The sequence below is a fragment of the Nycticebus coucang genome, chromosome 6, assembly GCF_027406575.1.
Source record: "Nycticebus coucang isolate mNycCou1 chromosome 6, mNycCou1.pri, whole genome shotgun sequence".
In the NCBI taxonomy this organism is placed as follows: domain Eukaryota; kingdom Metazoa; phylum Chordata; class Mammalia; order Primates; family Lorisidae; genus Nycticebus; species Nycticebus coucang.
Window position 1 is genome coordinate 41,590,704 of NC_069785.1, and position 23,531 is coordinate 41,614,234.

The window sequence follows — 23,531 nt, forward strand, 5'->3', positions numbered from 1 at the left end:
AAATCTCTCAATTCCCAATCCAAAAGGACCTAGATGTCTGTGAGTTACAGTGAGTTTGACACAGTCCCTTAAAAAGTCACATGGTACACAATATGAATCCACAGATTATGGAAAACTAAGAAATTAGAACTTAAAAATAATGCACATCAATATTCATGTGCCTTTATTGTTCAGATAACAGCCTATGAAAATGTTGACTTAAAACACAAAGCTGTGAAATTAAAATTTATATGAGGAAGCCCAAACATTTTACTCATGAATATTACTTGTTATAAAAAGTTTACCATATTTTAATTAACAAAAAACAATGTTAGCCATGAAAAACAAAAAGCAAATTACCAAAGAGGCAGTCTAGTACAGTCGCTAAATGCCAACCATTTGAATCCCATGTCCTCCACTTACTAGCTATATAACCTTGAAGAAGTTATTCAATCTCTCTTTGCTTCCACTTCTTCATCTATAAAATAAGGATTGAGAGATTGTGGTACATGCCTCATAGAGCAGGTCTGAAGACTAGATAAATTAGTATTTGTCAAGTATGTGGAATAGTGCCTGCCACATCATTGGTACTCAACAACTGGTCCTTTCCACTCATATATTTTTCTTTTCTACTTAGATAACAACCAATGATTAATAATTAACATATCCCTTTAAGTTTAGCTAAACTTTATAAGGCACTGGAATAGTATATAAGATTTCTTACAGGACTCACTTTTTGAAATAAAAGTTAAATAATAGTAGAGACATTGTAGGAAAGAATAGATACATGTCCAAGACATGTGATAGATGGTCAGTGTCCCAGCCTGTTTGGGATGCTTAACAAAATAGACTGAGGGGCTTATAAATAATGGAAATGTATTTCTCCCAGAGCTGGAAGCTGGGAAGTACAAGATCAAGGAACTGGCAGATTCAGTATCTGGTAAGGACCTGTTTCTGGGTTCATAGATGTTGCCTTCTCACCATGTCCTCATGTAGTAAAAGGGGTGAATGAGTTCCCATGGGTGTGTTTTATAAGGCATTAATCCCACTCACGAAGGCTCTACCTTCATGACCTAATCACCTCTCCAAAGACCCTACATCTTAATACCATCACCTTGGAGCTTATTCAACATAAATTTGGGGGGAATCCAAACATCCAGACTTTACAGTCAGAAATCTGGAGAATCCATTATGGAGGAAAGGTTTTGCCTACCCTGGACTGGCAGATGTGGGGTAAGAGGAAAGCAGATGTGGACTGAAAGGAAGTGCCAATAATTTTCAAAACCATTAAACTACAGATATTTATCACATCAAGTAGGCAATAACCTATCACCACCACAACTACTATTGGCCAAAAGTCCCAGTACACTTCCTTATCATTCCTTCTACTCATCACCATATCAATACAGTCATAAAACATTCAAAAGAGGAGGTAGAGCAAGATGGCAGCCGAGTAACAGCTTCCCTGCATTGGGCACCGTGAGTCTGGGGAGATAGGACTCCAGGCATCTCTGGCTGGTGGGATCTGCCTATCATCACCCCTGAGAGGATACAGGGAGTCAGCGAGAGACTTCTGGACCCCAAGAGGAGGACTAAAACAGTGGAAAACCGGCAAGTGGTCGCATGTGTTCAATCCGTCTAAACCGGCCCGCAACTGTACGTTCAGTAGCAGTGAGACTGCAAACCAGAAAGGCCTTACCTGTGAACTGTTTTGGTGTCTTTGGACTTGGCACTCAGCTGAACTGCCTTGGGGAGAGCCTGAGCGGGAGTGCGGAGAACTTTGGCCTTTGTCTAGGGCCCCAGTCTGAGCCGCTGAGCCAGACAGAGCTAATAGTGTTTGGCTCTGGGTCACAGGCAGACATTGTGAGCGATCTGCCCGGGCAAGCTCCGCCCTCAGGGTCGCAGAGCTGGAATTGGGTGGGAGGTGGTAACCCAGTGACCAAGTAGCCTAAGGGGGGGTCTGAGCCGCCTTGCAGCCCTAACCCTCGGGGGCAGAGGGAGACCAGTTTTGGCACATAGGGTAAGTGGATAGCCACTTCAGCAGTGATTCCAGCGACAAGCACTTCCCCGAGAAAGCTTCTGCTCAGTAAGTGAACAAGTTCAAAGTGCCTTTTAAGTGGGCTGAAGAGAGATTTAGGGTGTCTACCTGCTGGGGTTTGAGAAACCAGCAGCCTCCAGTCGTATCAGAACTGTGATTAACATCTCATACCCCAGAAGACCACGTGTTGCCCAGACAATATTCAATAACATATACATACTGCTTTGTTTTTGGTTGTGTGTTGTTTTTTTTTTTTTTTTTTTGGTTTGGTTTGGTTGTTTTTTTTGTTAATTTTGATGTTGTGGATTGTTGTTTTGTTTTTTAAGTTCAACCTTTTCCATACAGATCCTTTTTCTTTCTCAATTTTTCTAGTTTAATTATAATTTCCCATTGCTGCCTATTTCAATAATTAGAACTTCATTTTTGCTAGTGTTTCTACTGCTATTATTTGGTTTTTCACCCAACTTTATCCCGTAAAGTTTTCTGTTTGCTTGTTTTGGTTTGATTTATAGCATTTTTGTCTTTCCTCTCTACTTGGTGGAGGTGGGGTACTGTGTCTGATCAGGTTAGCAAAGAGCTGCTGACCTCAAGGGAACCACCCAACTGGGCAACCCCAGAAGGTGGTTTTTTTTTTAAGGTTGTATCAAAGTACCCTACTGTACACCTATATTGCTCTGTCTCCCTCTTTCTGTGCCTCTCTTCTTTTTGTCAATATTCCTTTTACCCACCCCCTCTCCTTTCTCTATTTTTCTTTTTTTTTCCTTATCACTCGGTCCTCCTTTCTTTCATCCCTTTTTTGCTCTTAAACCTTCTCACGCTTCTGGTCCTGTAACCCTTAGTCCACAGACACGAGAACTTAAAGAGCAAGAGGAAGTGAAAGGAAAATTAGGGCAAGGAAACAGATAAAAGAAATCACCCATGAGGAAGAATCAGCAGAAAACTCCTGGCAACATGAAGAACCAGTCCAGAACAACCCCGCCAAGGGACCATGAGGTAGCTACTGCAGAGGATTCCACCTATACAGAAATGTTAGGAATGACAGAAAGGGAATTTAGAATACACATGTTGAAAACAATGAAAGAAATGATGGAAACAATGAAGGAAACTGCTAATAAAGTGGAAAATAACCAAAAGGAAATCCAAAAACAGAATTAAATCAGAGATGAACGATATGAAGAATATAAAAAGGATATAGCAGAGCTGAAGGAAATGAAACAGTCAATCAGGGAACTTAAAGATGCAATGGAAAGTATCAGCAACAGGTTAGACCATGCAGAAGAAAGAATTTCAGAGGTAGAAGACAAAGTTTTTGAGATAACTCAGATAGTAAAAGAGGCAGAAAAGAAGAGAGAAAAAGCAGAACATTCACTGTCAGAATTATGGGACTTTAGGAAGCGTTCCAACATACGAGTTATAGGAATTCCAGAAGGGGAGGAAGAATGCCCCAGAGGAATGGAAGCCATACTAGAGAATATTATAAAAGAAAATTTCCCAAATATCACCAAAGATTCTGACACACTGCTTTCAGAGGGCTATCGGACCCCAGGTCGCCTCAACTCTAACCAAGCTTCTCCAAGACACATTGTGATGAACCTGTCCAAAGTCAAGACAAAAGAAAAGATTCTGCAAGCTGCCAGGAGTAAGCGCCAGTTGACCTACAGGGGCAAATCCATCAGAGTGACCGCAGACTTCTCTAATGAAACTTTCCAAGCAAGAAGACAATGGTCATCTACCTTTAATCTACTTAAACAGAACAATTTCCAGCCCAGAATTCTGTACCCTGCTAAGCTAAGCTTCAAAATTGACGGAGAAATCAAATCATTTATGGATATACAAACATTGAGGAAATTCGCCACAACAAGACCAGCTCTACAGGAAATACTTCAACCTGTTCTGCACACTGACCACCACAATGGATCAGCAGCAAAGTAAGATCTCAGAAATTAAAGGACAGAACCTAACCTCCACACTGATGCAAAAGATAAAACTAAGCAATGGACTCTCACCAAATAAGACGAATAGAATACTACCACACTTATCAATTATCTCAGTAAATGTTAATGGCTTGAATTCCCCACTGAAGAGACATAGATTGGTTGACTGGATTAAAAAACACAAGCCATCCATTTGCTGTCTGCAAGAAACACACCTGGCTTTAAAAGACAAATTAAAGCTCCGAGTCAAGGGTTGGAAGACAATTTTTCGGGCAAATGGAATTCAGAAGAAAAGAGGAGTTGCAATCTGATTTTCAGATACATGTGGATTTAAAGCAACTAAAGTCAAAAAAGACAAAGATGGTCACTTTATATTGGTCAAGGGAAAAATACAACAAGAAGACATTTCAATTCTAAATATCTATGCAGCCAATTGAAATGCTCCCAGATTCTTGAAGCAGACCTTACTCAGTCTGAGCAATATGATATCTGACAATACCATAATAACAGGGGACCTTAACACTCCTCTTACAGAGCTGGACAGATCCTCTAAACAGAAATTAAACAAGGATATAAGAGACTTAAATGAGACCCTACAACAACTGTGCTTGATAGACGTATATAGAACACTCCATCCCAAAGATAAAGAATATACATTCTTCTCATCACCCCATGGAACATTCTCCAAAATTGATCATATCCTGGGACACAAAACAAATATCAACAGAATCAAAAGAATTGAAATTTTACCTTGTATCTTCTCAGACCATAAGGCACTAAAGGTGGAACTCAACTCTAACAAAAATGCTCGATCCCACCCAAAGGCATGGAAACTAAACAATCTTCTGTTGAATAACAGATGGGTGAAGGAAGAAATTAAACAGGAAATCATTAACTTCCTTGAGCATAACAACAATGAAGACACAAGCTACCAAAACCTGTGGGATACTGCAAAAGCAGTTTTGAGAGGAAAATTCATCGCTTTAGATGCCTACATTCGAAAAACAGAAAGAGAGCGCATCAACAATCTCACAAGAGATCTTATGGAATTGGAAAAAGAAGAACAATCTAAGCCTAAACTCAGTAGAAGAAAAGAAATATCCAAGATCAAATCAGAGATCAATGAAATTGAAAACAAAAGAATCATTCAGAAAATTAATGAAACAAGGAGTTGGTTTTTTGAAAAAATAAATAAAATAGATAAACCATTGGCCAGACTAACTAGAAATAGAAAAGTAAAATCTCTAGTAACCTCAATCAGAAACGATAAAGGGGAAATAACAACTGATCCCACAGAGATACAAGAGATCATCTCTGAATACTACCAGAAACTCTATGCCCAGAAATTTAACAATGTGAAAGAAATGGATCAATATTTGGAATCACACCCTCTCCCTAGCCTCAGCCAGGAAGAAATAGAGCTCCTGAACAGACCAATTTCAAGCACTGAGATCAAAGAAACAATAAAAAAGCTTCCAACCAAAAAATGCCCTGGTCCAGATGGCTTCACTCCAGAATTCTATCAAACCTTCAAGGAAGAGCTTATTCATGTACTGCAGAAATTATTCCAAAAAATTGAGGAAGAAGGAATCTTCCCCAACACATTCTATGAAGCAAACATCACCCTGATACCAAAACCAGGAAAAGACCCAAACAAAAAGGAGAATTTCAGACCAATCTCACTCATGAATATAGACGCAAAAATTCTCAACAAAATCCTAGCCAATAGATTACAGCTTATCATCAAAAAAGTCATTCATCATGATCAAGTAGGCTTCATCCCAGGGATGCAAGGCTGGTTTAACATACGCAAGTCTATAAACGTTATCCACCATATTAACAGAGGCAAAAATAAAGATCACATGATCCTCTCAATAGATGCAGAAAAAGCATTTGATAAAATCCAGCATCCTTTTCTAATTAGAACACTGAAGAGTATAGGCATAGGTGGCACATTTCTAAAACTGATTGAAGCTATCTATGACAAACCCACAGCCAATATTTTACTGAATGGAGTAAAACTGAAAGCTTTTCCTCTTAGAACTGGAACCAGACAAGGTTGTCCTCTGTCACCTTTACTATTCAAGGTAGTGCTGGAAGTTCTAGCCAATACAATTAGGCAAGACAAGGAAATAAAGGGAATCCAAATGGGAGCAGAGGAGGTCAAACTCTCCCTCTTTGCTGATGACATGATCTTATACTTAGAGAACCCCAAAGACTCAACCACAAGACTCCTAGAAGTCATCAAAAAATACAGTAATGTTTCAGGATATAAAATCAATGTCCACAAGTCAGTAGCCTCTGTGTACACCAATAACAGTCAAGATGAGAAGCTAATTAAGGACACAACTCCCTTCACCATAGTCTCAAGGAAAATGAAATACCTAGGAATATACCTAACGAAGGAGGTGAAGGACCTCTATAAAGAAAACTATGAAATCCTCAGAAAGGAAATAGCAGAGGATATTAACAAATGGAAGAACATACCATGCTCATGGATGGGAAAAATCACCATTGTTAAAATGTCTATACTTCCCAAAGCAATCTACCTATTCAATGCCATTTCTATCAAAATACCAACATCGTACTTTCAAGATTTGGAAAAAAAGATTCTGCGTTTTGTATGGAACCGGAAAAAACCCCGTATAGCTAAGGCAGTTCTCTGTAACAAAAATAAAGCTGGGGGCATCAGCATACAAGATTTTAGTCTGTACTACAAAGCCATAGTGCTCAAGACAGCATGGTACTGGCACAAAAACAGAGACATAGACACTTGGAATCGAATTGAACACCAAGAAATGAAACTAACATCTTACAACCACCTAATCTTTGATAAACCAAACAAGAACATACCTTGGGGGAAAGACTCCCTATTCAATAAATGGTGTTGGGAGAACTGGATGTCTACATGTAAAAGACTGAAACTGGACCCACACCTTTCCCCACTCACAAAAATCGATTCAAGATGGATAAAGGACTTAAATTTAAGGCATGAAACAATAAAAATCCTCCAAGAAAGCATAGGAAAAACACTGGAAGATATTGGCCTGGGGAAAGACTTCATGAAGAAGACTGCCATGGCAATTGCAACAACAACAAAAATAAACAAATGGGACTTCATTAAACTGAAAAGCTTCTGTACAGCTAAGGAGACAATAACCAAAGCAAAGAGACAACCTACACAATGGGAAAGGATATTTGCATATTTTCAATCAGACAAAAGCTTGATAACTAGGATCTATAGAGAACTCAAATTAATCCACATGAAAAAAGCCAACAATCCCATGTATCAATGGGGAAAAGACATGAATAGAACTTTCTCTAAAGATGACAGACGAATGGCTAACAAACACATGAAAAAATGTTCATCATCTCTATATATTAAAGAAATGCAAATCAAAACAACCCTGAGATATCATCTAACCCCAGTGAGAATGGCCCACATCACAAAATCTCAAAACTGCAGATGCTGGCGTGGATGTGGAGAGAAGGGAACACTTTTACACTGCTGGTGGGACTGCAAACTAGTACAACCTTTCTGGAAGGAAGTATGGAGAAACCTCAAAGCACTCAAGCTAGACCTCCCATTTGATCCTGCAATCCCATTACTGGGCATCTACGCAGAAGGAAAGAAATCCTTTTATCATAAGGACACTTGTACTAGACTGTTTATTGCAGCTCAATTTACAATCGCCAAAATGTGGAAACAGCCTAAATGCCCACCAACCCAGGAATGGATTAACAAGCTGTGGTATATGTACACCATGGAATACTATTCATCCATTAAAAAAAAATGGAGACTTTACATCCTTCGTATTAACCTGGATGGAAGTGGAAGACATTATTCTTAGTAAAGCATCACAAGAATGGAGAAGCATGAATCCCATGTACTCAATTTTGATATGAGGACAATTAATGACAATTATGGTTATGGGGGGGGGAACAGAAAGAGGGACGGAGGGAGGGGGGTGGTGCCTTGGTGTGTGTCACACTTTATGGGGGCAAGACATGATTGCAAGAGGGACTTTACCTAACAATTGCAATCAGTGTAACCTGGCTTATCGTACCCTCAATGAATCCCCAACAATAAAAAAAAAAAAAAAGAAAAAAAAAAACATTCAAAGGAGACTGAAACCTTTGGTAGTATATTGTTGGTTCCAATTAAACTTTAAATAGAAGAGATTTACCATATTTTCCTTCATCGTTCTCAGTTTTTCATCTATTTCTCTCAGCCGATTTTGCTGATCCCGTTGCTCTTTGGTGGTCCTAAGTACCTTTTCTCCTGGAGTGATTTCCACATTTCTTTCATTGTCAAGTTCAGACTCCTAATTTAAAAAAAAAAAAAAGAAAAGAAATCATTAACAGGCTGAAAATTAGCTTCACATACCACTCGAAAACAACTGAGCATTGAGAGTCAGCTTTGTTTCTCAAATGATATTTCTTCCCTTCAAAACAATATTTGTAACTCTTTAAGAATTTTCCCATTTGAGGAGGTAAAGGTCCAGCTGTACATAAAACAAGCAGGAAAGGGTGGCGCCTGTGGCTCAGTGAGTAGGGCGCCAGCCCCATATAGTGAAGATGGCGCGTTCAAACCCAGCCCTGGCTGAACTGCAACCAAAAAATAGCCGGGCATTGTGGCAGGCGCCTGTAGTCCCAGCTGCTCGGGAGGCTGAGGCAGGAGAATTGCGGAAGCCCAAGAGCTAGAGGTTGCTGTGAGTCCTGTGACATCATGGCACTCTACTGAAGGCGGTAAAGTGAGACTCTGTCTCTATAAAAAAAAAAAAAAAAAAAAACTAAAATAAAATAAAATAAAAAGAAACAAGCAGGAAAATGAACCCAACTTCCACAATCATCTGGAAAGCAGGAAGAAACAGTGAAAAGCAGCCTGGCCAGGAAGTCAGGACCTGGGTTCCGATCTCTGCTCTGATGCTTATCCACTTCAGACCTTGGACTTTTCTCTGGACTTCAACTCCATCATATATAAACCATAAGGAAAAAACCTGCCCATCTGTTAGCAGAGGTAGCTACATAATGCTGGGAAGAAAACTGGACTTGATAACAGGAGTTCTGAATCTTGGCTCCAACTGGTTCCCAACTAAAATACCATTAGGGAAATCAATTAACCTCTCTGAGTTTCAGATTCATCATCTGTAAAACGGTAATAATACTAGATCTAGGCTAAATGTCATCACAGCACATAGTAAGTATGCAACAAATCTTCGTACCTAACAAATGTGAGCTGAATGTGTTCTTTGGAAAGAATCAGTATTATGTAATGACAATGCTCCACTGTTATCTGTAAGATTTGTATTGACAGAACCACATTCTCCCAAAGTTCATGTTTGTTCCACATGATAAAAACAGGCATATCTTGACACAAATCAATCTATATCTAAAACTAAACGTCCTCTCTCTCTCCCACACATCTGTTCTGGGTTGCCATGCAGGTAACCAGCAAGAATGATATTTTTTAATTTGCTCAGGCTAGAATCCTCCTATTCCCCGGTTCCTTACATGCAGTTGGTCAACCGAAACAGTCACCATTTTAATCACTAGTACTTCTTTAATCAAGGTACTTCTTTCTTTCTCCCTCTCTTAGTTCAGACGCCCTCATGATCCACCAACAGTTTTCAAACTCCGGTGTGCTTCAGAATCACCCACAGAACCTGTGCAAAGGTGCACCTCCACCCAGGAGGTTCTGACTCAAAAGTAACAGCTAAGGACTGGCAATCTGAAGCACAATAATTTAGCCGACTTAAGTTACTGCTGGAGCCTCCCAACTGATCTCAGTGCTACCAGTTGCCCTGTTCCCTCCACTCTTTGCAGAGAAGCCACAGAACAAGATTTTAAGTCTTCACAGTCTGGGCCCTGCTTATTTCTTTAGACTCATCTCTCATGACTCAAACCCTCAGCAATATTCACTGCTCTCCAATACTCCATGCCTCTACCCGCCGACTCCTATGGGAGCCAGCTCATGCGTATCTCCCGGGAGTACGAAATATTCCCTGAAATGTCCAGGAAGGACATGCTATTCTCTCAGCCATGCCACATGTTCGTGGTCCTTAACTGCACTTACCAGGCTGTCCCTGCCTACACGGTGACTGGTCCTACTCTGTATCCCAATGCAAACTATAATCCTGAAGCAAGACAAGCAGTGTCCAATAGTCTGTAATTTTGGTTCTCAGAACTTTGATCTCAACTAATGTTTGATTAAACTACTAATGAATTTCAACAAAGTTCACACTGTATATAATTCCAGTGAGTCAACTATTAAATACTATATTAATTTCAAGAAGTGATTCTTTGACATTTTGCTTTACTCCTTACTTCTGTTAATTTTCAATCTCTAGAAGCATCCAGAGGTTAAATTATTATCAAATGTTTTTAAGAAAAATGACTAATCCTAGGGAGGAGTTTGGAGAAAATGGTATCAAGGTCTCTTTGCACTGCTAAGCATCTAGTATTTTAGGAACTTTTATATAGAAGATATATCTGCTATGAAGCAGAATACACAGTGATCTGAAAAACATCCACGCTGGATTTCTTGTTTGAATGAAAATCATTTTTTAAAAAGAAAAGAGGAGGCTTGGCACCCCTGGTGCAGTTGTTATAGCATCGGCCACATACGCCAAGGCTGGCGGATTTGAACCCAGCCCAGGCCTGTTAAACAACAATGACAAGTACATCCAGAAAATACCAGGGTGTTGCGGTGGGCACCTATAGTCCCAGCTACTTGGGAGCTGAGGCAAAAGAATCACTTAAGCCCAAGAGTTGAGGTTGCTGTGAGCTGTGATGCCACAGCACTCTAGCAAGGGCAACATAGTGAGACTCTGTCTCAAAAAAAAAGAAAGAAAGAAAAAGAAAAGAGGATATCATTTTAATAATCTACAACTATGACTTTTTAAAATCTTGGGGCAGACAAAGAGAATACAAAGAAAGAAAAAAATTACAGATTGAACTTAATGTTTTACTTTTGCTTATCCAAAGCTACCATTAAGAAAATTGATTAAAAAAGAAAGAAAATTGATAAGCCACAGACTGACAGAAAATGTTCCTAACACACATATCTGACCAAGGACTTGCATATAGAACATGTAAGGAATTCCTACAACTCATAATAAAAATAATAAAAAAGATAAAAATAATTAATAAAAAAGAATCAAATGGTATAAAGTCTTACACAGATACTTCATAGAAGCAGCGATATGAATGACAAATAAGCACATGAAAAAGTCCTTAAGATCATTAGTCATTAGGGAAATGCAAATTCAAACACAACGTGGGCCTCTTTGCCTTTTCTATGTTGAGACAATGGGATCCATTCCCTGTCTATGGCAAGTACTCCTGCTTTGTAAACTTTCTTACTCTGTAAACCCATTTTTCTCCTTTTCAATAAAACTTCCTTGTCTTGCTAAAAACAAACAGAAAAAAGCAGACCACACACACAATGAGCTATCACTACACAACCAACAGAATGGCCCAGACAAAACAAAGTTTTTTAACACCAATCTCTGGAGATAAGGGGAACTCTCATATGTTGTTGATAGGAATAGGATTTCCTACAGCAACAAAATGGTACAACCACTTTGAAAAACCATTTGACAATTTCTTAAAAAGTTAAACATTTATCTATCCTATGACCCAGAAGTTCCACTCCTGTGAATTTATCAAAGAGGAATTAAAATGTGTGACTCAAGCCCTGGACATAAACGTTGTTAATAGCCTAAATGGAAAACAGTCCAGGAGTCCATCAATGGGGGAATGATATACTATGGTGAGCACCCAGCACAAGCTGAGACAGAGTTTTTCCCTTTCATATCTGTCCCCTGGTTAGGTCCAGGGTTAGGGAACTTGTGGCCTCAGATCCACTTGTGCCTTCCAGACCCTTGAATACAGTCTTTTGACTGAATCCAAATTTTATAGAATGAGGAGACTGCAGGACAGAAGGACAGAGAGTTCTGGGTATCTTTCCCATCCCCTCCCTGCATTGGCACCACAGTTTTGGCAGCAAAGCCAGCCAGAAATATACAGGGTTTTCTCAGATTCAACTAAATATTCACACTCATATCTCTCAGAGGCCACACTTTGATCTATCCTACTCATGAATAGAACATGGCAGAGCACGGTATTCCTTTCAATGGAAGTGTTTGCTGCAATCCATGTCATAACCATAACAGTCCAAAGGAATTCATGCTATCTTTAAATCCCCATATATCACAGAAGGCATCGTCTCTTGAAACCACCCCATAGGCACAGAGTCCAGGAACCTGGTAAGGGACCAGCCCAGCTCCAAGAATCACTTCATTTGGAAATGCCTGAGGGTTTCCGCATCAATCCAAGAGGTTTTTAGCCCAAGAAGTTGCCTCCTAACATCATTGACATTCCAACTTCTATTAGATTGCCAGGGAAACAGAGCTCAAAAGTTAACTACGGCTCAAATTCTCAAGCTGACGGAGGGTAGGGCTGGTTACCTTTTGTCCACACTCTCTATCATTATAGCTTCAGATGGACAGTTCTTCCACCACAACTCCATATCTCACTGAGAGCCTATAACACTTTCCTTTGTGCTGTTTAATGTTGCTACTCTCTAGGCATTCCTGTACCTCTGGTTAGATGCTGCAAATCTATAAAATAGTCCCTTGGATTCAAATCTTTGAATCCAAGCTGGATGTTCCTTCTGGTTCTTCTCCAGAACTCTAACTGGTATACCATTTGTGTGTGTGAGTGTGCGCAGAGATACTGGAAGGAAATCTAACAATGATTAACTTGGTAAATATCTTGATTATTTTATCTTCTTTTCTTACACTTTTTTGTAGTTCCTGATTTTCCCACAATAAAGACAAATCAATTTAATAAGCATAACAGTCATTTTTTTAGTTTTCAGACAATATTCTATCAAGGCTATTTTTGTTTTGCACTGAAATGTGACTCTCCCCCAAGTGGCGTGGATAGTCCTAAAAATTAGATATTTGCTCCAGTTCAGCTAGTATAAACAGCTGTGTACTTTGAGGAAGTCACCTCCTCTTTCTGGGTCTCAATTTCTTCTGAGAAAGTTTCTTCCACTTCTAAGAGCTTATAAGCCTATAATTCTCTACAGTTATACCCAAATGATTTGGGATTTTTGTTTGTTTGCTTGTTTGTTTGTTTTTATTACCCAAATGATTTGTAAGCTCTTTCCTCAGGCATGGTCTCTGATAGCGAGCGTGACTGCATAGTTCAAATGTCTGAAGAGTAATGTAAATGAAATGTAATGTACAGTAATGAAAGCAGAGGCCAAGACAGAATGAGAAAAGGTGACCTTGATGGTGGCATATTCAAAAAGCTCTGTGGGGCCAGGAGAGGTCCTTTTCTCACAACGAAGAGCCAACCCGTACTGTGTATTTTCATGATCGTTAGGAAATATCTTGATTTCCTACAGCAGAAATGTTAAGCAGATTCTATGAGCAACAGATAATTTCTGTGTTTCTGAGTCATACAAGGATGCTTTTAGGAACAATTCAGGAAGAGCTCTGTCCAATACATACAGAATGTCTAAGAAAGTCACAAGAAGAGAACTGTCCCTGAGTTCAATAGATATTTGTTGATTTGACTAATTGATTGCCAAGGGATTCTGAGTTCATCCTTAGAAAAACATCGTGGTGTTGACTGAGCCCACAGGGGTCTTTGAAGCTAAATAAACTCATTTTCAAAAGTCAAACACAAAGGAAATTACCCACAGCTTCCTAAGTTATCTGATATGCAAATAAGGCACGCATTAAGGGCTGGAAAAATACAAAACTATCTAACTCAAGCCAGCTTGTTCTTCACTTTCAAGCTAATGCTATACCTTTCCATAGGCTACTGCTATGAATTATTTCCTTTCATTACTCATAGACGGATCATTTGCCTGATAGTACCAAAAGTTGGGGGGAAAGTCTTTCAGGCAGATTGTTTTTATCATCTTGGAATAGTGCCATGAAACAAAAGAAATCTTGACTACATGGAAGGCTTAACACACACACACACAAAAAAAAAAAAAAAAACAGAAATATAAACTTCAAAGTAATCTTTAAAACATAGGTGGTAAGCGCCATTTCCCTGCTTTAACCTATGAAGGTCTGACAGGTTAGCATTAGAGGCAAGGACCTCTGAAATAACTTCTTGATTATTCTTCAGTCTCAAAATCTATGCTCCTATAGTACACTTCTACAGGTTTTGGAAATGTGGCTAACACACATTTAAAAATTCCTGGATTTCTGCCCTCAACCAGTCTATGGAGCACGTTTCAGATCAGGCGTCCTCAAACTTTTTAAACAGGGGGCCAGTTCACTGTCCCTCAGACCATTGGACTATAGTTTAAAAAAAAAAACTATGAACAAATTCCTATGCACACTGCACATATCTTATTTTGAAGTAAAAAAACAAAACAGGAACAAATACAATCACACTGCCTCATATGGCCCACGGGTCACAGTTTGAGGACCCCTGAATCAAGTGGCCTCCACACCCATCGTTAGAACCATACAAATCCTTGGGCTCAATAATAAAACATCTTTCAAGATTACATGTCAAACAGTCGTCTAGCTGTTCTCGCTTTTAACTAATATTGAGACAGAAAGAGACCAAAAAAACTGAATTGCAGCTATCGGCAATAATAGCATGATCTTGGCGTGAAAAGAGATGAATACAACTATAATTTTCCTCCATCAACTGTTTGTTAATATTTTATTGATCTTACCAAATTGTGTACAACTAAATCAATATTTTAAGAACAAGAAAATAAATCAAATTAAGGAGGATCTTTATGTTCAATTAAACAAGTTGGTTTAAGAACAAAGAAATGCCTCTTGTCCAGGAGAGCCATTTCTAAAGACATACGCCCAACCAGGAAAAAAAAAAAAAAATCTAAGCATGAACTGGAAGTCTAGATTTAGTAACACTGATTATAGGAGAGATGAATAAAGTATGCTTTTTTTTATGCAAGAGCCCAACTGAATAGAATTTTATTATTGAAACCAGTTGCTGGGAATTTAAGAAACTGATTGCTTACATAACTTCTCTATCTTGACCATTTCTGGAGAAAGCTGGAATCTAATACATCTACAAATAAGAAATATAGTAACTAAATTATGAAACATCACTCAATTTTATGGTGGGATTTACCATGCGTGGAAAGAACTAACTGATTTGTTGGGTGGTTAGGAGATGGGGTACAAAAAGGTATGCACTGCTAAGCCACAAATCTTAAGAAAAAAAAATTGTTTCAATTAGTTCTCTCTTGCTCAGATGAAATGAAAATAAAAAGCAGATGTAAAAACTGCAACCACATGACATTATTCACGTTACAGAAACAGCCCTAATACGTAGTACGCCATTCTTTCTTTTGAATGTGACCACATACAGAAGGAAATCAGATGCGTGAAAGCCTTTAAATCATTGCCGTCCGGTGAAGCGCCAGGCCTATTTGAGAGCATCAGAACCCGTAGCTGGTAAGGAAAAGGAGATTTCTTATCTGCCTTTTTCACTACAACCAGCACTGCCTAAACCCCTGAGCCACATTTCTAGAGTCCCTCAGAGTATTCTGACTCGGCTACATTCATCATCTTGAGTTTTTGTGCTTGCCAATTCGGCACCTTATAATTACCATAGACAGATAAGTCAGAAAGTCGGTGTGTTTCAACTTGTTCAGGCAACTGTTTCCTTGACGAAAGAAAGAAATGAGAGAGAGAGATGGGTCTTTAAAGGCATTTTTTCATATGCCTTCATCAGAAAGCCCTTTCTTTCTCTGTGCTCCCATAGGACACCTTCCTATATTCTCCTGGACTTTTCCTGAGCTCAGCGCCCATCGTGTGGTGGTTCTCATTGCACAGCCATTCCTGAAACTGTGGCACGTTTCCTTCATGTCCTGTGTCCTACAAGCTCCTTGAGGCTTCGTCTCTGGTATACTCAACATGAGCCACCACGCATCTCCTATGATAGAAGAAGCCCTTCAAAAATGCACTAGCGGCCTGTGCAGGGGCTGGACAAGTAACATGACCACATGGACAGAGCCTCCGCGCCTGCCAGGCCAGGTGCAGCGGTAGACACCGCAGCCACCCAGAGAAGAGCAGCTGCCACTCAGCTCCAGCCAGCAGCTGTCTACGAAGGATTCAGGTCTAACGTTACTATATTTGCTCATTTTTCAAGAGGGAAACTAGAAATTTGGATTTTAATTTTTAAATGTTGGCTTTAAAAATGTTTGATCCCTTTGTGGGCTAAAAGAAACCCGTTCTGGGAGATGAATTTGCCCCACAGACCATCAGTTTGCAGCCTCATGCTGTATATGGCAGGACTCCTGCCCCTTCACTAGTCCTTTTCCTCCTCTTATCCCTCACGGACGGAAAAGGACTTTCTGGATATTTCTCCGCTGTGTTCTCTCCCTCTGCTCTGAACCATTGCAGCACTTAACTTACAGCCTTCTGTGACACTTAGCTCTGCTGTCTTGTACCACGGTTATCTAGTACTCAAGACCTTCCATAAGGAAGTAAGTTCCTATGTCACTTATTATTATTATATTAGTAGTAGTAGTAGTAGTAAATCATCATTGGTTGAGTTCTATGTCCGCCACTGTGCTTAGCCCTTTATGTATATTAATTCGGCTATTCTTCATAAGAATCCCAAAGAATATATTCCTATTTTATAAATGAGGAAATTGAGCTTTAGAGAGCTTCTAATTACCATCTGAGTCCACAGAACTAGCAAATAGTAGCGCCCAAACTTGAAGTGAGGCTTTTTCACTTAAAAGTATTATATTTGCCTGATTCATCTTGAACTTCTCTGCAATTTCCTACATCCAGGGAGTACTCAATTAATAATTGTTGAATTGATTGTTTAAAAACAGAAATTTATATTCCACTTAAAAGACATTCTTTCTTCCTATGTACTCAATTTTGATATGAGGACAATTAATGACAATTAAGGTTATAGGGGGAGGGGAGGAAAAGCAGAAAGAGGGACGGAGGGAGGGGGTTGGGGCCTTGGTGTGTGTCACACTTTATGGGGGCAAGACATGATTGCAAGAGGGATGTTACCTAACAAATGCAATCAGTGTAACCTGGCTTATTATACCCTTAATGAATCCCCAACAATAAAAAAAAAAAAAAAGACATTTTCTTAAGAAGCATAAAGAAAAATTACTCGTGATTTAATGGTTTGTGGAAGAGTTAAAAATAAAGGGAATATGCACTATGAATATTTGCGGTTCAGCAATAGATTGGAGCCCATTCATCAACTAAATAGATAACACAAGGTTTATCCAAGATACAGTGTATTTATTCAAAAAGTATTCCAATCCAAAAATAATATGCATAAAAAAATTGCCATGGTAGCATTTCTCCTTTGAAAATTCAATGTGCTGGTTTTAGTTAGAAATAAGGAAATTCCAAGAGGAAATTGAACAAAAGCTCAAAAGATACTCTGTTTTGCATGCAACAAGCATCAATTATTTCTTTTCAACAACTATGATATTGCATTTATGTTTCTGAATCTAATGGGAGTCCCCAAATGCAGTTTTTTCTCTTTTCTTCCTAAATATATGTCGTTTGACATAAAAATACATAATCTAAGTATGTGAAAAAAGTAACGTGCTGATTGTTCCTCTTATTATTTTTTCATTATCTTATCTGAGCCATAAATATGGACCCTAAAAATGCTATTTAGATGATGATGATACTATCTGACCATATCCATGCTTTATTTGATGTCCTGATGGCTAAACAAATCTCTAAATGCTCAGTTTCTTTCAAGAATATTTGACAGCCATGAAAAAGACATGTCCTAGCTTTAAGATCATTTGTTCATCTTTGAGATTCCAGCTACCCTTGAAATCTAACAAAAAAATCAGCTGAAACATGAAAAGAACAAAGAATATCTCTGAATAATTTCATTGCCCCATCTAGAATTTCTCTTTTCAAGACATGAAACCCAGTAACATAAACAAACTAGCCTAACTCATGTTGAAGTCCTGGGGTACATTTAAGTAGGGACAAAGATGCCGGTTCTCTCTGTTTTCCAAGAACTCTGATCCCAATGCAGGATTTGAATTAAGGCAGGAATAGTGTCACCACTACTGCTGTCTAAGGAGGTCAGGAGCAGCTGTGTCTGTCTCTTAGAAACATCACAGAAAGAAGCCAGAGGGTTCCAAAAAAGCTTTGACAGTTACCACACTTCCTTTGGAACGTCTTGATACTGTTCCTTTACCCTAAGATAGTTTCAAATGGCTTAAAGCCACATTCCTAACCTTTAACTGATAGCTTGGAGAAAGCATTCACTATAAATCAGAAGTATTACCTATAGGTTACTGATATTTAAATCTTCTGATGGACCAAGAAAATCTCAGCCATCGACAGTTGTACAGAAAATGATGTGACAAAACTTTTACAAAGCCAGCAGAGGGTTAGCAGAGTTATAGAAGCTCAGATGTTTTCTCTTTAGTCTACCACCCACCCCCAAACTAGATCTCATGAAGTACTGAAATAGAAAAACAGAAGCTGGCCCTACCCTCCACAAGTTTCATAAAAGGAACTACTGAGAGAAAAAAACACATTCATTTGAAAACTCTCACAGGAAAGAAGTCATCAACACAATGAGCTTCACTGCTTGATGTTCAATTAAAGGAGCTAGAAGAATACAGCAGAGTAAGGGACAAGTGGCTTCCATCGTGAACACCTAGTACCAGAGGAACAAAGAAAAATGAGGTTCTCAAAGGACTCACGAGGGCTATGTCAATTTCTTCCCTCTCTTCTCTCCTAATCATGACCAAGAATCAGCTTAAATTACAGATAAATTACAGAGATAACAATAATATTAAAATAAGTATTTCCTCAGTGACCCCATCCCAGAAAATGACAAAATGAAACAAAAATAACTAGAAAGTGGAGGTAACCAAAGGGACATATGCTGTTGTAACAATTATAATTATTGCAGTCCTAAACAGGTAAAAAGGAATTGGTTAACAAGTAGACTGTAAAGTTGTGTGACTAGCTTTAACACACATAAATCTGAACAGTTTTGTGCTCTGGAATTAAACATACCTGATCAATCTGATTTTCAAGTCTTGGAGAAAAGCTGGAAATTGTTGGGGAGGCTTCAGCGAGTTCTTGGAGTTTTGAATTGATTTCAGCAAGCTGCTCATGCTGGGCAACTGCAAGTGTGTATCCTTCTCCTGGGACCAGCCAACCAGATGGATCACCCTAAGAGGAAACAGAAGTCACCAAGTTACCAATTCCATGCTATATTTTTGCCAAAATAAAAAAATTCCACATAGCTGCATTAGTGCTTGAGACTTCACAAAAACAAACAAACAAATAACAGAGCTAACATTGGGGTAGTCAAAGAAAAAAAGAAAATAGTTTATCATCTGCTAACCTTGGAGGTAAAGTATCTTCTTAGATTTTTGCAGATTTTTTCACCTCTAGAATAAATCTTTTAGTTTTACAGTCTGGTTCTCCATTTTGCTACTTTCAAAAAATGTTTTATGATATGTGGAACAGGAAGAAATCAGACTTACTCTATTATGGGACATGGTATTTTCAAACTTTGTCCCCTAGAAGTAACATAGGGTCTATAAATTCACTTGTTTAGCTACTTGGGTTTAATGAACATAACTGATCATCTAACTCTTATTCAAATAACACTAGTCTTGTATTATCTTTTAAAACCCATCCTGAATGCCTACTGTGCACAGGTATCGTGCTGAGTGCTGGTGAATCAATATGAACCTTACAAAGTTCTGCCCTCCAGGAGTTTTCAATCTTTTGGCAGCAAAAATTTTAAGAAGGTGTTAAGAGTGCTGGGAAGCCCTGGGCACTGTAGGAACCAATGAGAGTCAGCTTACCTCTGTGGACAGGAAAGAGCGAGGAGATGAAGTGGTTGGAGAAAGCTTCCTGGAGAAAATTGGACGCTAATGAAAGAAACATGACAGATTCTGTACTTCAAAGTGGGAACCAGAGAGGGCAATGGCCATAAAGTAGAACCAAAGTGATGAGTGCCTGTACTAAGAAATGTTTTCTGGGACACAAAACATGGAAAAGATGCCAAAGATACTTAGGAAGTAGAATTTACAGAACCCGGAGATAATTTTTTGTTAGAATAAAGGGAGAATTAAAAATCAAGGATAAAAAACACATTCTTGATTTTGTGAACTAAGGATGGGATGGTGGTCACATGGTCTAAGTTAGAGAATATAAATGCAGTAGGTTTGAAGAGGAAAATGATGATGAATCGTTTGCAACTTTATGAAATTCACAGACATCCCTAGGATGTCCGCAGATTACGTTAGGGAGTTAAATATTGTTATCTAAAGTTCAAGATAAAGACCTAGGATTGAATAAGTATTGTGGACTCAGCACTTATCTATAGTGGTTCAAACCCCTGGGACTATGAGAATTCATGAGGTCACACAGGGAAACAGGCAGTGCAAGAAGAGGACAGAAGAATCATGAAGGCCCTTTAGAAGAAAGGGCCAGGTGAGGGCAAAGATGCTTAAGAATTTTATAAGCTTTGCTTTTGTGATGCTAATACCAGGAATCAAACCGTAGGTGGTAACCAGAAGAACTAGAGGTAAAAAATCATGCAGAAAGGCTTTTATGTTTGTTTCCTCCTGAACAGCCTTGCTAGGGGACAGATCGCCATGAGACACTCCTTCTTGCTATCCACTTTTCTTTTGCATCAAGAAAACAAGCAAATGGCCTAGATTCAAGCCAATCAGAAGCAAGCGCCCTAAGTTTTGAATCTTGTGGGGCAGATGCAAAGATGCAAGGAAAGGATTAATGATGACAGCAGTTACAGTGAGAATTCAGCACTGGCCCCAATGATGGCAGCAACAGTGACCATCTATCAGAGGTAACCAAATGGTGATTGTGGTGCTGGAACCGCCCCTAACCAGCCTGTTCCATATGTTTCTGGCTTGACATCTGCCTGGATAACAGACCTGGCTCTCCAAACTGGAGTCTGTAAGCAATTCAAGTCTCCCAATAAATTCATTGGGAGACTTTGTTTTAGCCAAAGTCCATCTGTGTTATTTGCAACATAGAGTGCTGGTAATGTTTATCATCCCTTATTTGTAATAAAGAATAAGTACAAAAAGCCCAAATGTCAAAAACAGAGAAAAAGTGGATAGATTGTAGTATGAGATGTGATACAGTAATAAACATTATCAAATATATGTGAAATACATATAATTAATACATGTAATTAATAATTACATAATTATTTTTGAAATATAGTACCTCATTACTAATAAACTCTGGTAATTTTTCCTGAACAAAAGTGGTATAAATACTATATGACCTAAATGAAGAGTACTAGAGAATCACAAAAAAGTAAGAAATCAGGGCAGTGCCTGTGGCTTAGTGAGTAGGGCGCTGACCCCTGCCAAAAACTGCAAAAAAAAAAAAAAAAAAAAAAATGTTTGGGCGGCACCTGTGGCTCAAAGGAGTAGGGCACCACCGGCCCCGTATGCCAGAGGTGGCAGGTTCAAACCCACCCCCAGCCAAAAACTGCAAAAAAAAAAAAGGTAAGAAATCGATGAATAGTGATTAACAAATTTTAAATCCTTATCTAAAAGGAATTTTTTAAATTTCAGAATATTATGGAGGGTACATACAATTAGGTTACACTTTTGCATTTGTTCTGTAGAATCTGAGTTGTAGTTGAGTCCTTCACACAAGTAGTATCCCATATACCCCTACATTGTACCCATCAGGTGGGAATGGAATTGTTTTTAAACGACACTAGAGACATTTAAATTGCTCATGCACTATGCAATTGTAGAAAGAAATTATATTTAATAAGTAGTAGAGGGTATATCTTTTTTTTTTCTGTCTGTCTAGCACCTTCTAGACACCCTTGCTATATGTGAGGAATTTCTAACTTTTAGCAATCTTACCTTCCCAAGACAAAAAATGCTCTTAACCAGCCTCCTTTACAGCTAGGGCTCAGGCTGGTAACCAAGGGTCCACCAGTCAGACTCACCCATTCAAGACCATTAGAGCAAGTAATCTAAGTTCTGATGCAAAATTCATTTTGCTGCCAAGGGTGTCAGGTCTAGGGAGTGCTGTCATTTGCAAGTATGAGTTTCCAACATAGAAAGACACGGTTTTAAATTCTAAATAAATATCCTAGAAATATTCAAGAAAATATTATGTTCATAAAATTAAGCATGCCAGTATAAAGAACCAGAGAACAAGAGTCCTGGGGAATTAAAACATAATTATCGTTGAGGTGGTGTGGTCATTTCCCAAAGATGAGGTTCCAGGGCACTCCATAAAGGGAAGGGCACACTGATGGAATCAGATTACCCTCCCACCCAGGAAGAAATCCACACAGGAGCTATGGTGGATGGGGATTTAAAGGGTTAGGAAGGTCAGGATTGGTCTCTCCACCACTTTCTGGGAGGGACATACACTCGATTCTTCTTTGTTCCAGACCCAAACAGTAAAAGATTATTCCAAGGAGCTAGACAAAAGAAAGACGAAGTCCCGGCTTTGTGCAAAGTGGATTTCGTCCCTGTCAGGAATTTCACCCCACTTACACCCAGGTGGAATAAAACCACTTTGATTGCACAAAACTGGGCCTTCACCTTTCTTTCATCTCAGAATAATCTTTCGCCATTTGGGTGCAGAATCTTTAACCCGCTGGAAAACACAGAAGTTTGAAAGAGCACAGAGAATCTCAGGAAGTGCTGGAAGTTTGGTATGGTTTGGGAATATGGTGAATAGGCCTCTTCCTCAAAGGAGAGGGCCTCCTTCGTGCTGCACTTACCTTCCTCCTCTGCCCTGTTCTAACATGTGTCACCAGCTATGTGCCCTTATAGAATTTCCGTATATTATGTTTTTCACCCACATATAATAAGAAGACTTACAAAAAGACCTCTCAGCAAATATTAATGTCAAAAAATAATAATTATCAAAAAATCTCAGATGAGGGCTGCATGGCCAAACAGCACAATAGACATGATTGAAATTTGACTTGAAAAACTATAAAATTAGCTCATATGAGCAAAACAACAATAAAAATGAACATTATGGTGCTGAGGTGCTCAGCCTCCCCCATTGGCCACAGGTATCACTGCATGTGCACTGCTTTTGTACCTATAGCAAAAGCTGTCCACTCAAGCTATGTGTCCCTAGACATGGAAACAAAGACAAGGATTCTTTTTCAAGTGATTCCTTGGGAGAATGTCTTTGGGACTGGGTATGAGGGACACAGGCTAAGACAAGGGCACAGAGCCAAGCAAGGATGTGGTCTCGGGGACAATCCATGTGGAAGTCTGGAGGACACCTGCATCACAAAGCTAATCCCATCTTACTGTGAGGGGACTGGGGTAGGGAGGGGTCATATCATGGGTTGTTCATCTCCCATTTGGCTTGGGCAGTTCTCTAAGGAAGGAGACAGCTGTGCACCCTTAGCACAGGGCCAGGGGATGGATCCACCAAGAGGCGCCAAGAAAAGGGAATATGGGCAGGGTGCCGGCAGTATTCGCTCCATCACGTCTCTATTAAACATAGAGAACAGGGCTGAGTACTCCAAGGAACACAGGAGAGCATATTTCTTGTGGAAGT

General features: G+C 39.2%; 1 protein-coding gene across 1 annotated transcript in view; it reads right to left on the minus strand.

Annotated features, from left to right (window-relative positions):
* FSIP1 (fibrous sheath interacting protein 1) overlaps positions 1–23,531 on the minus strand; it is a 200,919-nt gene that overhangs the window by 117,295 nt on the left and 60,093 nt on the right. Inside the window, exons 9-10 of the mRNA XM_053595539.1 lie at positions 19,002–19,160; positions 8,139–8,276 (exon numbers count right to left, since the gene is read on the minus strand). Coding sequence (XP_053451514.1) covers positions 8,139–8,276; positions 19,002–19,160 — 297 coding nt within the window. The remainder of the gene's footprint in view (positions 1–8,138; positions 8,277–19,001; positions 19,161–23,531) is intronic.